This window comes from Oryza glaberrima, chromosome 4, assembly GCF_000147395.1.
Source record: "Oryza glaberrima chromosome 4, OglaRS2, whole genome shotgun sequence".
NCBI classification, from domain to species: domain Eukaryota; kingdom Viridiplantae; phylum Streptophyta; class Magnoliopsida; order Poales; family Poaceae; genus Oryza; species Oryza glaberrima.
In genome coordinates this window covers 28205809-28219534 of record NC_068329.1, presented here as the reverse complement: position 1 = coordinate 28219534, position 13726 = coordinate 28205809, and the positions used below count along the sequence as shown (strand labels likewise).

General features: G+C 44.8%; 3 protein-coding genes across 4 annotated transcripts; 2 read left to right on the top strand and 1 right to left on the bottom strand.

The window, feature by feature from the left end:
* The first annotated feature begins 4123 nt into the window (after positions 1-4123).
* Positions 4124-8255, top strand: LOC127770085 (autophagy-related protein 23-like). Its single transcript, XM_052295759.1, has 3 exons — positions 4124-4726; positions 6176-6301; positions 6381-8255. Exons 1-3 carry the CDS (start codon positions 4349-4351, stop codon positions 7965-7967), a joined length of 2091 nt encoding a protein of 696 aa, XP_052151719.1. The 5' UTR covers positions 4124-4348; the 3' UTR covers positions 7968-8255.
* A 1297-nt stretch (positions 8256-9552) lies between these two features.
* Positions 9553-10250, bottom strand: LOC127770939 (uncharacterized). Its single transcript, XM_052296707.1, has one exon. The coding sequence runs from the start codon at positions 10248-10250 to the stop codon at positions 9927-9929; it is 324 nt and encodes a 107-aa protein (XP_052152667.1). The 3' UTR covers positions 9553-9926.
* A 31-nt stretch (positions 10251-10281) lies between these two features.
* LOC127770086 (binding partner of ACD11 1-like) lies at positions 10282-13365 on the top strand. Of its 2 annotated transcripts, none has more exons than XM_052295761.1 (5): positions 10282-10528; positions 11464-11571; positions 11685-11760; positions 11928-12011; positions 12095-13365. In XM_052295761.1, exons 2-5 carry the CDS (start codon positions 11465-11467, stop codon positions 12956-12958), a joined length of 1131 nt encoding a protein of 376 aa, XP_052151721.1. In that variant the 5' UTR covers positions 10282-10528; position 11464; the 3' UTR covers positions 12959-13365. The 2 variants fall into 2 exon arrangements, with proteins under 2 accessions (XP_052151721.1, XP_052151720.1); XM_052295760.1 differs by having other exon boundaries at positions 10382-10528; positions 11460-11571.
* The last annotated feature ends 361 nt before the right edge of the window (positions 13366-13726 follow it).

Genomic DNA, 13726 nt, shown 5'->3' with positions numbered 1-13726 from the left:
GAGAACTGTTTTTGGGGCAAATTTCGTGGAGGGAATCGAACGAATTCGAAGAGTCTCGATCGCCACTGCTCTTTTTTTCGCAGTTTTTATCGAACCAGCAAAAATGTCTGCGTTTTAACCAGTGAGATAATTTATACGATTGATAAAAATCGAAAATAGACAAATAAAACAACAGCAAATAAAGTTAGAAACCATGTATAGCATTGCGGGTTACACGTGCTTCATGCATCATGGAACGAACAATCCCTTATGTACACTTTTCTATAATCTCATAAATCAATCGAGTGTCTATTACATAAGTTGACGCATTTTACTATACCTCGTCAATCAAATGTTGAAATTTTGTTTATTCATTAGTAAACATTCTTTTACTCGAGATGGAAAGTATTTGCAATGTAACAAACTTACTACATTTCACATTTTAAATAATGATAAATTCAAAAGAAAAATATTTATGAGAAAAGGAATTTCGAAGAGAAAAAAAAAAAGAAAAGAGATGAGATTGGAAGTAGAGGGAGAGGATCAGGATTAGCGAGAGAAAAAGACCGCCGGTCGGAGAAGGTGCACGTGGCGTTGATTGGAGACGCGTGGGATGGTATGGGTCGGTCGAGTTAGGGTGGGAGAGAGAAAGGTTGAGCTAGTTGAGTTGGGTTGTTTTACTCAACAACCGTTGGATTTGAACGCTATACCAGAATCAACTGATGATTTCGTTTTTTTCAATTAACTGTAGAATAGGTGGTCCCTAAAAGTATATACTAGTTATTTTAGACATTCAAATTAAGTATGGATTTATAACTAACTTAAATACGGATGACGTACTAAAATTGTGGTAGAAACATTTTTAACTTTGACAGAGATAGAGATACATTCAGTTCGTTTTCCGTGGGACCCAAAAACCTTGAATCCTGTATGGGCCAAAGCCAGTTAAATTTGTTTGGGCTAAGTTGGGCCAACGTTCTCAGCCACATCAAGGCAGGCCGAATTCTAGATTTTTGTACTCCTTCAGGAAGTTTCAAGCTTTGCTTCTCCGCAATAATAATACAGGATAAACATAAAATACTTAAGGGGAATCCTAAGCCCAAAGAACAAGCAGCGTCGAGAGCAACACAATACAGGATAGGAGAACATAAATAGGGGGAATCCAAAGAATACGCAACAACCGAGCTACTAATGCGTACTACACCAGTTGAAAAAGCATTCCTGTACCTGCAAGAAAAAATCGCTCCCCTTTACACACCATGTAATTGCTTTGTCTCCTCTGCAAGCCCAACTACCATTTCCGAATCATGATCTAACCACCGTGCCCCCAAGATTAACAAGGCATCGCCAACCACCAGCATGTTACTTCTACAGTAGACTATACGAGTAGTCCATACTGTACGCGGTACGCCTTGACCGATCGATCTGCAGCCATAATTACGGAGCAAAACGCCGCTCCAACACTAATCATGCGACCTGACCTGAACTACACCTACCTGATCTTCGTCGGAACTCAGAAGTCGGCACCGAGCCGACCAGCGAGGCAAATCTATATGCCTGTTCACTTTGATGATATTTTCAACCATATCAAATTTTAGTTAAGTTATAAAAAAAGTGGCTACATTTAGTTTGCTATCAAATTTTGGTAACTATATAAGAAATCCTGCTAAAAATTTGGCAACTTTACCAAAAAAGTTTTTTTTTTAGCATCAAAGTGAACAGGCCCCTATACTAATCTCTCCGTTCCAAAATAAACCAACATAATATTAGATATAACATATTTTTATACGATGAATTTGAACGATGTATCATATCCGATACGGTCTTGGTTTATTTTGATACAAAGGGAATTATTCTACTACTAGCCTAGACCCCCGTAGAGCATTCGACTACGCCACATTACTCCACGCAGCACGAGCACGAGAGGATCTGCAGTTAAAAATGCTCATCTTCATGTGTGTGTCGGGTCAAGCATGTTGCACGCTGCTGCTAGTGCTACATCGTATTCTTTCTTCCCCCTTGATGAGAAAGCTCGGATGCTGCTACTACTGCTGCGGCATAGTATTCTCTCCTGCTAGATCCTTATCACAGACACGGCGTTATTGTTTACGAACGAGCTGTCTCCACGCTTGATGGGTGATGAATCGGATCCATCCACATGAACCAGGGAAAGAATCTGAAGAGAAGAGCTCCGAACACAGAGAAAAAAAGTTGAAGAATTCACAGATCACAATGGGGTTTTGCCGGTTTGCGTTTTTTACCTTTGCGGCAAGGTTTAAATTTTGAATTCACCCTCCACTGTTACGCTCGCAGAAGAATCACAGGCGCTGCTGTCAAAAAAAAAAAAAAGAGAAAAAGTCATAGCGCTGCGTGCGTTGCGTCGACACGGGCGCACGGCCTCGTCGTCGTCTTCCTCCCGGCGAGACCCATTTTTTTTTTTTACTGCTCCCCGCGGCCGCGATGGATGGAGAAGGACGAGATGCTGACGCGGGCGGCAGGTGGGGCCCACCACCGCGTGCAGCCACGTCGTCCTCTCTGACGGGTGGGGCCCTGGGCCCGTCCGGTCCGACGTGGCGGGGGGTCTCCCCGTACCCTCGTGCTCCTGACCTCGGATGCCTTTTTCCCGCGCGGCTCTCGGCCGGTGCTCGCGTCCGGAGTCCGGACACCGGACAGCGCGGCGCTCGTGCAGGATGCCGCCACGTGGAGGGGTGTCGAACGTGTGGTGTGTGTTCGGATCTGTGGTCATCTGGAGAGGTTAGCGAAGCAGTTGGATTTGGGATTTTGTTGATCATTTGATGATGGGTTCTTCAATCTTCAACGGCGACGTGCGGGGTGTGAGGGCTGTTCCGTTATTGCCCTCCGTTTTGGAGGGACCTGCGGCGGTGAGCCGGTGACGGCGATATGTCATGTGACGTGCTGTTGCGCTTTCTAGAGATATAGGAGGCGTCATCTGAGATTGGACCTTGTCCCCTAAGTTAATTGATGTTCTTTTCTGTGATTAATTTGCTTTTGTTTTGTTAACTTCGTATACTTTTTCTCACACAATAAATACTAGAGGACGTAACGTGTTTTTAAGTTTGTAAGCATACCGTACCAACACATAAAAGTTCTCTGAATTTCCACCACGAAAGATGTACTGTACCAACACATAGGCTGTGTGTAGATCTAAACTTCCAACTTTTTCCATCACATCAACTTGCCGTACACACGTAACTTTTCAGTCACCTCGTACCAATTTCAACCCAAATTTACAACTTTAGAAGGAACTAAATACAGCCATAGTTCCTTTCCTTCACATTCTGATGGAGAAGTAGTAACTCGTCGTGCTCGTAATAAGATAAGTACTACATTTTATAAAGGAGTGGTTATTGAGATATTTTTGTCTAAACGTGTAAAGATGTAGAGAAACGTTAACGTAGAAATACGAATCAAGATCCTCTGCATTACATGTTGTAATGGAGAGGATTTACAATATCTGGTATTAGGGGGAATGGAGACCGTCCAAATCGTGCGTGCTACAGTAAATCTACCGCAATACTCAATAGTGCTATACAATGTGTTTCGTTATTGTTACTACAATGAATCGACATTGTTCACTGCATTGCATTACTGTACTCCTCACATAAACAGTGCGCCTATGCATTACTATAGAGGATCTGATCCGTAAAAACACATATATACTATTTTGAGACCATGCTTAAATATTGATCAATTTTGACATGAGAACAATGGATTATTTTTAAGAAAAACTCACATGACAGCCTCTTGGTGAGCCTATAGTGTACTGCAGTAGATCACACACCCAAAAATCGTAGACAGTTTTTTTTTTTTGCAACACCAAGAGAGTTGAAAACCAGCCCACACCACAACAAGACAACAAAACAAAGCCGTGCGTGCATCCAAAATCCCCCCATCCATTTAGGCTATGTTTAGATTCTAAGTTTTTTCGTCACATCAAACTTTAATACACACATAAACTTCTAACTTTTTATCACATTATTTTAATTTCTTCCAACTTCCAATTTTATTTTAATGAGAAACCAAACACAGCCTTACCCACGTTAAACCGCGGCCAGGCCCAGATCCGTCCTTCCACTATCTCCACACACTCCCCAAAAACTCCACACCTCCCCTCTCTAGTTTACTTCTCCCCACCACCACCCCCCCTCTCTCTCTAGTTTACCTCCCGTTTCCCAACGCCTCCTCACTAGCCAAGTAGCCAGCCACCCCCAACGTCTCTCTCCCGTCCCTGCTTCTCCGCTCTCCTCTGCTGTTCAGCTCCACTGCGTGCGCGTCTCTCTCCCTGTCTTGTCTCCGAGCCGATGCCGCCGGAGCGCGCTCTCCACCCGAGCCGCACCCTCCGTCGCAGATGAGCTCCAAGCACCGCTCCGCCGCCGCCGCCGCTGCTCCCGCGGCGGCGCCGCCGTCTGCTGTCCGGACGCCTCGAAGGCTGCGGAGGCGCCCGCTGAAGACGGCGTCGGGGTCCGGTGGCGGTGGCGGTGGCGGCGGGGGGCGGCGGAGCGGGCCCGCCACGCCGCTGCTCAAGTGGGATGTGGGGAATGGCGCGGAGAAGGGGGGTGGCGGCGGCGAGAAGGCAGGTGGCCCGTCGGAGAAGGCGGCTGCGGCGCGGGATGTGTCGGTGAGGAGGCTCGCGGCTGGAGTGTGGCGGCTGCGGCCGCCGGAGGCGGTGGCCGGGGGCGCCGCCGCGGGGAGCGGGGAGAGGAGGAGGGTTCACGTCGGCCTCGAGGTACGTGCACGGAGGCTTAAACCCTTTCCCCTTTTTCGTTTTTGATTTTTTCCCCCAACAAATATGCGTTGCAGTGCTGGTGAGCTCACTAGAAGCTCGTGCTTCGTCTGCTTTTTCGCTGAGCTGATTTGCTGTATCGTTCGTCAATCTCCTAGTCAATTCCAGCTAAGAAAGCGCGCATTTTCAATGCTTTTTGATGGATTTGTTCCGGTCTCATGCTATTTCAGCTTGAATCAAAGAAAAAACAAACAAAAACTTTGGCTAGGGTCATGTTTATCCTTTTTTTGACTAATCCATTACTACCAAAATGCTAAGATTCCAGGTCAAAACGCACTCATTTGTTGCAGAGATGTTCAGATCTCACGCAAAACATTTCGGAGTTCGCCTTCTGGGCGATTTCTTCATTACACCATGCAGGAGCATGTACCATCTGCCTGCTAGCTTCATCTGCTTATTTCTGCCTTAAACTCGCCTGCCGACTGCCGTAGTCAAATCCATTAATCCATTCTCCTCATTGAAGTGCTTAGCAGTACTAGTGTCAGTCGCTCAGCATCGACGCATTCAGTGGTCGTCGTAAGCGCAGGATGCGTCGCTCAGAAGCATGGACATTTATGGAGAGCTGCCGTGCTGAGCCCATTGGGCGATGGCCGTGATCCTTGTCGCATAAATTTACTGATCCAAAAAGGGCAGTTGCATTTCCTGCTCCCGGATCCCCTCATGTGAACCTGGTCGGGCCCCAGTCATTGGATTCTCCATGCTCGTGCAACTAGTACAATCGAATTGCCCGTATGGCTACAAATGAATTGTCCGTATGGCTTAGGCCATTTCGTTGGTGAAAACGGTAGTAGCTTATCTCCGATTTACGGAAATGAATGGTGCATTGGAAGTGTGTGATTTGGAATTTGGATCTTGGTTGGGTTGATTGGTTTAAGAGGGATCCGATGAGCCAAATGATTGAACTCTTATCCCGTGCAGCAACAAACATATGCAAGCTGGGTTCAGCTATGTGGTCCCTTGTGAGCCACTAGCTGACCATACAGCTTCTTGTCTCATCCAATTGGAGTCTATCCTAGCTACATCAAATGGTTTTTGAACTTTGAACCTTAGGTCTGATGGGGAATCCTAGCCAACAAATGAGATCGATGTTACCAACGCTACAAGTGTGGTCATGTAGGTTGGACTTTAGGTTCAGTGCATATGTTTCTGTTTTAGAGGGGTCTATCTGTCATGATAGTTTGGGCCCCTCTGGATTCTCTGTGTTTCGGATGACGTCCCATGACAATTCACTGTTTTGTTATATATGGAATAGCCCCAGTGGTAAACAGTAACATGAATTTATACATATCTAGGGGGGAGGGGCCTGCTTTCTGGAATTCTGGATGGATTTGCTGTAAAATCTGGTGGATCTATTTTTCTTGTAACTTATTTGTGCATGTGCCTTTGTGACAGCATATCCCAAGACATCTACAAGTCCAGCTTATTAAACAGAATAATTTGGTTCATCACCAGACCCTTAAGAATGAGATTTCAAGCCCAATTTCTGTTTTGGAACGAAAGAGTGGAGAGCTCCATAAGGTGAGGCACTGAGGTTAAAACCCCTGTATACTTTTCGCTGCACCAGCATGTAAGATCACTGATCTATTTAATTCTGCAGGTACCGCTTCATGCTGCTACAGCTGTGCTACCAGTCACCGCTATGGAGAAGGCAACAAAATGGGAGCCAGAGAGCTTGGAGGGAATGGAAGCACATGATGCCTATCTGATAGCTAGTCAACTAAATCTTCTCAACGAGCAGCAAGATGCAACTTATGTTGCTAACCTCCAGATGGAGCTCCAGCAAGCACGTGATCGGGTAAGTGAACTGGAAACTGAGCGACGTGCGGCTAAGAAGAAGCTGGATCACTTGTTCAAGAAACTCGCAGAGGAAAAGGCAGCTTGGCGGAGTAGAGAGCATGAGAAAGTGCGCGCAATTCTTGAAGATATGAAGGCAGATCTTGACCATGAGAAGAAAAACAGGAGACGCCTGGAGATGATTAACTTGAAGCTTGTCAATGAGTTGAAGGAAGCCAAGATGTCAGCAAAGCAGCTACTGCAAGAATATGATAATGAGAGGAAAGCACGCGAGCTCACTGAGGAGGTGTGCAATGAACTGGCAAGGGAGGTGGAGGAAGACAAAGCCGAGATTGAAGCCTTGAAACATGATTCCCTCAAGCTGCGAGAGGAGGTTGATGAGGAGCGCAAGATGCTACAGATGGCTGAGGTTTGGCGTGAAGAACGGGTGCAGATGAAGCTTGTTGATGCAAAACTTACTCTTGATGCCAAATACACACAATTGAGCAAACTGCAACAGGATGTTGAGGCTTTTATTGCTGCATGCAGTTGTGCTAGAGGAGACATTATGGTTGTGGAAGAAGCAGAGAACATAATACAGGCGATCAAATCTGTTAGAGCACAAGATATTGAATTCAGATATGAGCCACCGGCACAATCAGAAGACATATTTTCCATTTTTGAAGAGCTGCGTCCAAGTGAAGAGCCTGTCATAAAGGAGATTGAGCCATGCTACAAGAACAACTCTGCTATGTGCGAATCAGAAATCCAAGAGGCTAGCCCAATGACTGATATATTCCTGGAAAAGCCAACCAAGGTGTACTCAAGTAAAAGCCCTCAGAATGAGAGTGACACTGAAGATGGCAGCAGCTGGGAGACAATAAGCCATGAAGATATGCAGGCTTCAAGTGGTTCACCGGATGGAAGTGAACCGTCAGTTAACAAGATCTGTGATGGAAGCATCTCTTGGACGAGCCGAAACGATTTTGAGTACAAGGAAGCTGAGAAACTGAAGGATGATTCGACTGATATATACCTGACAAACATGAACCAACCCAAGAAGAAAGAATCAGCCTTATCAAAGCTCTGGAAGTCGTCCCGTCCAAAGAACAATGACGTCTGCAAGAAAGATGCTGTGGAGATGATCAATGGAAGATCATCGAATGTCCGGCTATCCGTAGGGACCCATTCTACCATTGACAGTGGCATTCAAGAAATAGGCCTCAGCTCACCGAGCATAGGGCAATGGAGCTCACCGGATTCAATGAGCATGCAATTCAATCGGGGCTTCAAGGGCTGCATGGAGTACCCACGGACATCCCAGAAGCACAGCCTGAAATCCAAGCTCATGGAGGCACGGATGGAGAGCCAGAAGGTCCAGCTCCGGCAAGTGCTCAAGCAGAAGATCTAGAGCTGCCACGACCACCGAATAGGGAAAACATTGTAAGACTAGAATTTAATCCAAGGAATAATCCCAAGAGTATTTCCATGCTTCATTTCTCTTGTTTTAGGGTAACTTGTAATGTATGCACTACAGTACTGAAGAAAAAGATCAGGTTGGCCTTTGTGGGCCAGCTGGAGCATTGCTGCTTCTGTATCTCACTGTAGTCCTGGGGATATTGATTCCATTTGATAGGCTACTGTGAGATCCATTATGATGTATAATATAGACATAAAGAAGCAGCAGTGTTCAGTCAAATTACTGTTTTAGCCTTTCATGGTTATCTTCCTTCTCCCCATGCTGCAATGCTGCTGCAGTACTCAATGGCCATTGTTTGTCTGCATGTTTTTGTTTGTGTTAAAAGATGTTCCTGCATATTACTGCATGGTGCTATAATCAAGAAACGATCTGCAACATATCTTGATTCTTGGCCTTCGTAAGTCGTTACGGCTATTGATTCGTCTCCAGAAAAGGAACCATGTGCAACAAGTAGGGGTGACAATGGAGATGCACGCGAGCAGAAGAAAGAGGAAAAACTGGATGCGTTGCAATCATCTGCTCAAGATGGACAACTGGATAGGAGAATTTGTGTACAGGGCCAAATTTAGGTTGGCACTAGAAAATGTTGTATAAATGTATAATTTTATCAGATTATTATGTTAGTTGGGGTTGGGAACCTATCATCTCCGCACGGAAAACGGAGCGGTCCATTAGCGCGTGATTAATTGAGTATTAGCTATATTTTTAAAAAATGGATTAATTTGATTTTTTAAGCAACTTTCATATATAAACTTTTTTTGCAAAAAAAACATACCGTTTAACAGTTTGAAAATCGTGCGCGTGAAAAACGAGAGAGATGGGTTGGGAACCAGCGGTAAAGAACACAGCCTAGAGATGGAATAAAAATGAGTCTCTATGAGATGGTATAAGTGTATATATGAGATGGAATAAAAATGAATCAGTTGATGGTAATTGTAGAGGTATTTGTGATATTTCTATTTTGAGATATCTAAGAATGTTTAAGTCCTGACCAAATATATATCACTAAGATCAACATAATCTTGGCTAAAAAAAATCTACATCCAAAATAATTTCAGCAAAACCAACTGTGAACCAAAGCTTTGAAATCACTTAAAGCTGGGCTTTACGTGCAAGATTGGCCTGTAGCCTCATGCATGCATCTTGAATTCACTGAGTATACCTTCTGTAAGGAACCATAAATCCACTCAATCTGTAATTTAGAACAGTTCCGTTACATTGAACAGAGAACTGCTTTTTATTTAGAAGCCTCATTACATTTAAGATTCCATTTTGCAAGTTGTAACAACGTTAACAGGGTGACAGTTATTTATTTCACAGAAATGAAGAGTAAATAATTTTCATAGCTTGGTACAGTATTAGTAATATCGATCAACAATGTTGCTGAGAGAATTGCTGTTACCTCGGATCACAAAGGTGTAAATATGAAGTTGCAGCTTCATTGGTCTGTCAGAAATCGAACGTCCCCGCCTATTTCTTGTAGTCCTATGTCTAGCAAGGCTATAGCTGCATGAAATTGTTAGGAGTTGTGCAAGGAATCTGGAAACATTATCTATCTATGCTAGTGCTTGAATGTTTCAAATTTTCTTTTTATCAGTTCGTACCATCGAGAACTTTACATCTCAAATCTAAGAACAACATCAAATTGACTCCAGTGGAAATAAATTCATAATGCTAACCGTTTTTCGGTTTGGAAAGATATGTTATGCGTGGTACACATACATAGCAGAAAAATCTAAAATCGGGCATATACTAGTTCACTCCAACACAGTTCATGTCACACAGGGACGAACTGAATCTTACAATCTAGAATGGCTAAGAAAAAAAACACTGAAATAGACGCGTAATAATACCATAGCTGTAGCTCGCGAGCTTGCTTCTTCTCCCAACTCAAGGGAGGCGGCCGCGGTGGAGGAGGCCGAGGGTGTGGCGCGCGGCGTCGACGAGGTCGCGGATGTTGTGGAGCGACCTCTCCTCGGCGCCGAAGACGAAGATGGCGCGGCACTCCGCCTTCTTCGCCAGCCGCGCCGCGTGCCCCAGCGGCAGCTCCGGCGAGTTCAGCGTCCGCAGGATCCGCCTGTACAGCGACAGCGCCACCGGCCGGCTCCGCGCCAGGTCCTCCGCCGCCGCCCAGATCATCCCCCCACCCATCCCTCCGCCGCCTCGGCTCGCCGCCGACCACCGGAGGAAGCGTGTGCTTGATGAGCGAGGCATTGGGCTTTGAGGCGGCCCAAGAGAAGAAGAAGGCCCACGGCCCATTGGATCGGGTCCCCTGCGCGTCGCCACGTCGCCAACCTCCTCCAGGGTTTCGGCATCACCACCACTCTGATCCGACGAAACCGGCGGCAAAATGCGCGCGCGCAACGGATCCCGTTTCCGTCGACCCTCTCCCTCTCCCTCTCCCCAGTTCGAGATAGCGATTGGAGTCCGGAGCGAGCGCTGCTCGGATCGGATTGGGTCCGTGGAGGCGAGCGCACAATTTCTCGTTTGAGGTGAGGAACCTACCACCCGTTGTTCCTGATGCCGTGTGAGTTCGAGATCGAAGTGCTCTCGTCCTATGATTCTTTGTTGGAACTCATTTGGTTGCATGGTTAGACATTCTTTAGGGCTCATACTTTCTGGTCGTTGTGATGTTTGTCTGAATATTATTGCTGCAGCTTCTCGCATGTGAGGAAAAGAGACAGCATTGGTACTCTGAAATTCTGGATGTCTAAAGTTCTTTTTTCTAGTATATGTTGATTTATTTATTCCTGATGTGCTACCCGATGCATGTTGTTTTGGCAATTTGCACAATGTAATACCATGATTCTAAGTTTCTAACATCTAATGCATCTAAAAAAGGTTGTCTGCTGCATAGATCGGTAGTATCCTTACCTGCACTATAAATCTTTGGCATGTCACATTTTTTTTACCACTCCATCATGATATATTTTGCCAGTTTATAAAATTTAGAAGATCTTTTAATGTTTCATTCTTCTTTTAGTCTTAACATATATGTCTGTCTCTTCCATACTATATTTTGTTCACAGAAATGAGCACATGTTGACTGTTCCATTTTCAAAAGCTGTTAGAAACTGAGACCCAATAATGCATGTAATACTGGCACTCCCTCTTTTACTTGTTAAGCACCATTCAAATGTATTACTTTCATGAAATTGGGTGAGTTTCAACCTTATTTGATGAAGACATGATCCATTGATAACGCTTGCTGACAAGTAACATAGTTTTGCATAAAATTAATTTCTCGGTTGTGTGTCTGTGAGAAAGTTCCCAAATTGATTGATCCATAAAATTCATTTGTCTACTAAAAGAGGAAGTTCATTCTACACCGTCCTGGTTTTCTAACTAGAGAGGCATCTAAAAATGGAAAACCCTAACCAGTGTGCTGATTAGTGCCTTTCTGTTTATGCTCTTTTTTGAAAGCAAGCATGGTTAGCACAATAAAGGTCCACAATGTCTCACTTGAAGCATCAGAACAAGATATCAGGGAGTTCTTTTCCTTTTCCGGTGTCATCGTACATGTTGAAATGCAAAGGTTAGTGCTATGTCCTTCATGACATCTCTTATTATTTATACAGAGCAACTAACCTTCAAAGACAGCTCACGAAGGAGGATATATGGCTCTAACCTTTTTGCAATGCTTTTCAGTGGTGACGAGCGGTCTCAGTTTGCCTACATCACCTTCGAAGATGACGAAGGAGCAGAGAGGGCTATGCTTCTCACGGTAATATGTAACGGTCTTTTCTTCCAGTAATTGATAATGATGTGCTTTTGTGCTTTAGCACCTATACATTGCCTAATTGACTTAATGTAATAAGAAGCTATGGATTCAAAATTTGTCTTATTGGTTGTGCTCTCTATATGATGTAAAACTGTACTTTTCTGGTGCAGGGTGCGACTGTAGTGGATATGTCTGTCATCATAACACCGGCCACTAATTATCAGCTGCCGGCAGCCGTTTTAGCTGATATTGAGGTAGAACTATGGAATTTTTGCATCTCTGGTTTGGTTCGCAAATTGCTTTCAGTAACTAGACTTTATTATCTTTGAACTGTTAGTCTAAGAACGCTGGTGGCGTGGAATCTGCACTTCGGAAGGCGGAGGATGCTGTTGTTTCCATGTTGGCCAAAGGATTTGTCCTTGGGAAGGATGCCCTTGAAAGGGCCAAGTCTTTTGATGAAAAGCATCAGCTCACATCCACCGCAACTGCGAAAGTTACCTCGCTTGATAGGAAGATGGGTCTAAGCCAGAAGTTCAGCACTGGTACCTTAGTGGTAAATGAGAAGATGAAAGAAATGGATCAGAAATACCAGGTTGCAGAGAAGACCAAATCAGCATTAGCAGCTGCAGAACAGACAGTCTCTACTGCTGGCTCTGCAATCATGAGTAACAGATACATCCTTACAGGGGCAGCATGGGTAACCGATGCCTATAGCAAGGTTGCAACCACTGCAACTGATGCTGGAGCAAAATCAAAGGAAATGGTGGTGGCTGAGCAGGATGACAAGCATCAAGATGATAAACCGGCAAAGGACTATTCTCCTATAAGCTCTAAAGAGTTTGTACAAGAGGGCAAGCATCAGGAAGGTGAACGACCAAAGAAGAACATGCCAGAAAAACCTGAAATGGGTAAACGGGAGCTGGAAAATCAGGAGGCCGCAATCCCAACAGCCCATGCGCAAGAAAATGCCCAAATAACCGGGAAGGAGCATAAGCATCAGGAGGCTGATTTACCTAAGGCCGATATACCTGGAAGTTTCACGATGGCCGCGAAAAGTGAAAAGCACAGGAACCCGTACAGCGAATTGTCGAAAACCCATATCCCAGGAAGCCCTGCAACGATTCCTGTCTGCACGGCCACTACTGATGTGAACAGTACCAAAACTCCAAAGAAGCCAGAGAATGCCGAGGGATTCATCTGATGATGTGTTCGATTCAAAGAATGTAAATATGGATGTGGGATGCCGGTGATGTTTTTGATTCAGCTTATAATGTGGAACTTGCCATCTTTCAGATATCGTTCACAATTGTTTCCAGATTTTAAGATTGTAATGATCACCTTTTCGTTACTGTTTTTGTGCAGTTTTGGTCCACATTTGTATTCTAGGTCCCTTTTTTATGCACTACTTTCTTATATGTGAAACAAACTGTGCCGGCAGTTGTATCCTTAGAACAAATCAAGTATGCCGTCTGTTTGTTGCCCGCTCAAATGTTTTTCTTATCCTAGACTATTGCTGCAGACACACTTTGTATCCAATTCGGCAATTCCTATGCAAATATGGCCTATGGAACATCATGCACTTCTACTTGAACTGTTGAATTGTGGATGGATTTCTAGTCGAACTGTTGAATTGTGGACAAGGCTTGCATCCAATTCCTATGATGCACTTTTACTCGAGTTGCACAGTATACCTGATTTTACGTTCAAGTTATATTATTAAAACTCGATCCATTTGTAAGGGATGTAAAGTGGACTTTTTTCTTCTCGCGATCCAACGCTTTCAACGAACCCGGCCCATACGATCGGTCGGGTTACCGTGATAGGCGCGCGATCGATCACGCGGCACGCGCGCCATCCGCCGCCCGCTCGTTTCAAAACGTGAGCAACCGGTCCCCCCAATTTACTCCCTCCACGTCACGCGCCATCTATCCCACCGCCATGTGGGACCACATACATACGGGACCCACTC

Excerpts from the sequence above, each read along its gene's own strand:
- LOC127770939 (XM_052296707.1), bottom strand. The coding sequence starts at position 10,250 with ATGCCTCGCTCATCAAGCACACGCTTCCTCCGGTGGTCGGCGGCGAGC.
- LOC127770085 (XM_052295759.1), top strand. The coding sequence starts at position 4,349 with ATGAGCTCCAAGCACCGCTCCGCCGCCGCCGCCGCTGCTCCCGCGGCG. Across the intron at positions 4,727-6,175 it reads GGGTTCACGTCGGCCTCGAG|CATATCCCAAGACATCTACA; the intron begins GTACGTGCACGG and ends CCTTTGTGACAG. Across the intron at positions 6,302-6,380 it reads AGAGTGGAGAGCTCCATAAG|GTACCGCTTCATGCTGCTAC; the intron begins GTGAGGCACTGA and ends TTAATTCTGCAG.
- LOC127770086 (XM_052295761.1), top strand. The coding sequence starts at position 11,465 with ATGGTTAGCACAATAAAGGTCCACAATGTCTCACTTGAAGCATCAGAA. Across the intron at positions 11,572-11,684 it reads GTACATGTTGAAATGCAAAG|TGGTGACGAGCGGTCTCAGT; the intron begins GTTAGTGCTATG and ends AATGCTTTTCAG. Across the intron at positions 12,012-12,094 it reads CCGTTTTAGCTGATATTGAG|TCTAAGAACGCTGGTGGCGT; the intron begins GTAGAACTATGG and ends TTGAACTGTTAG.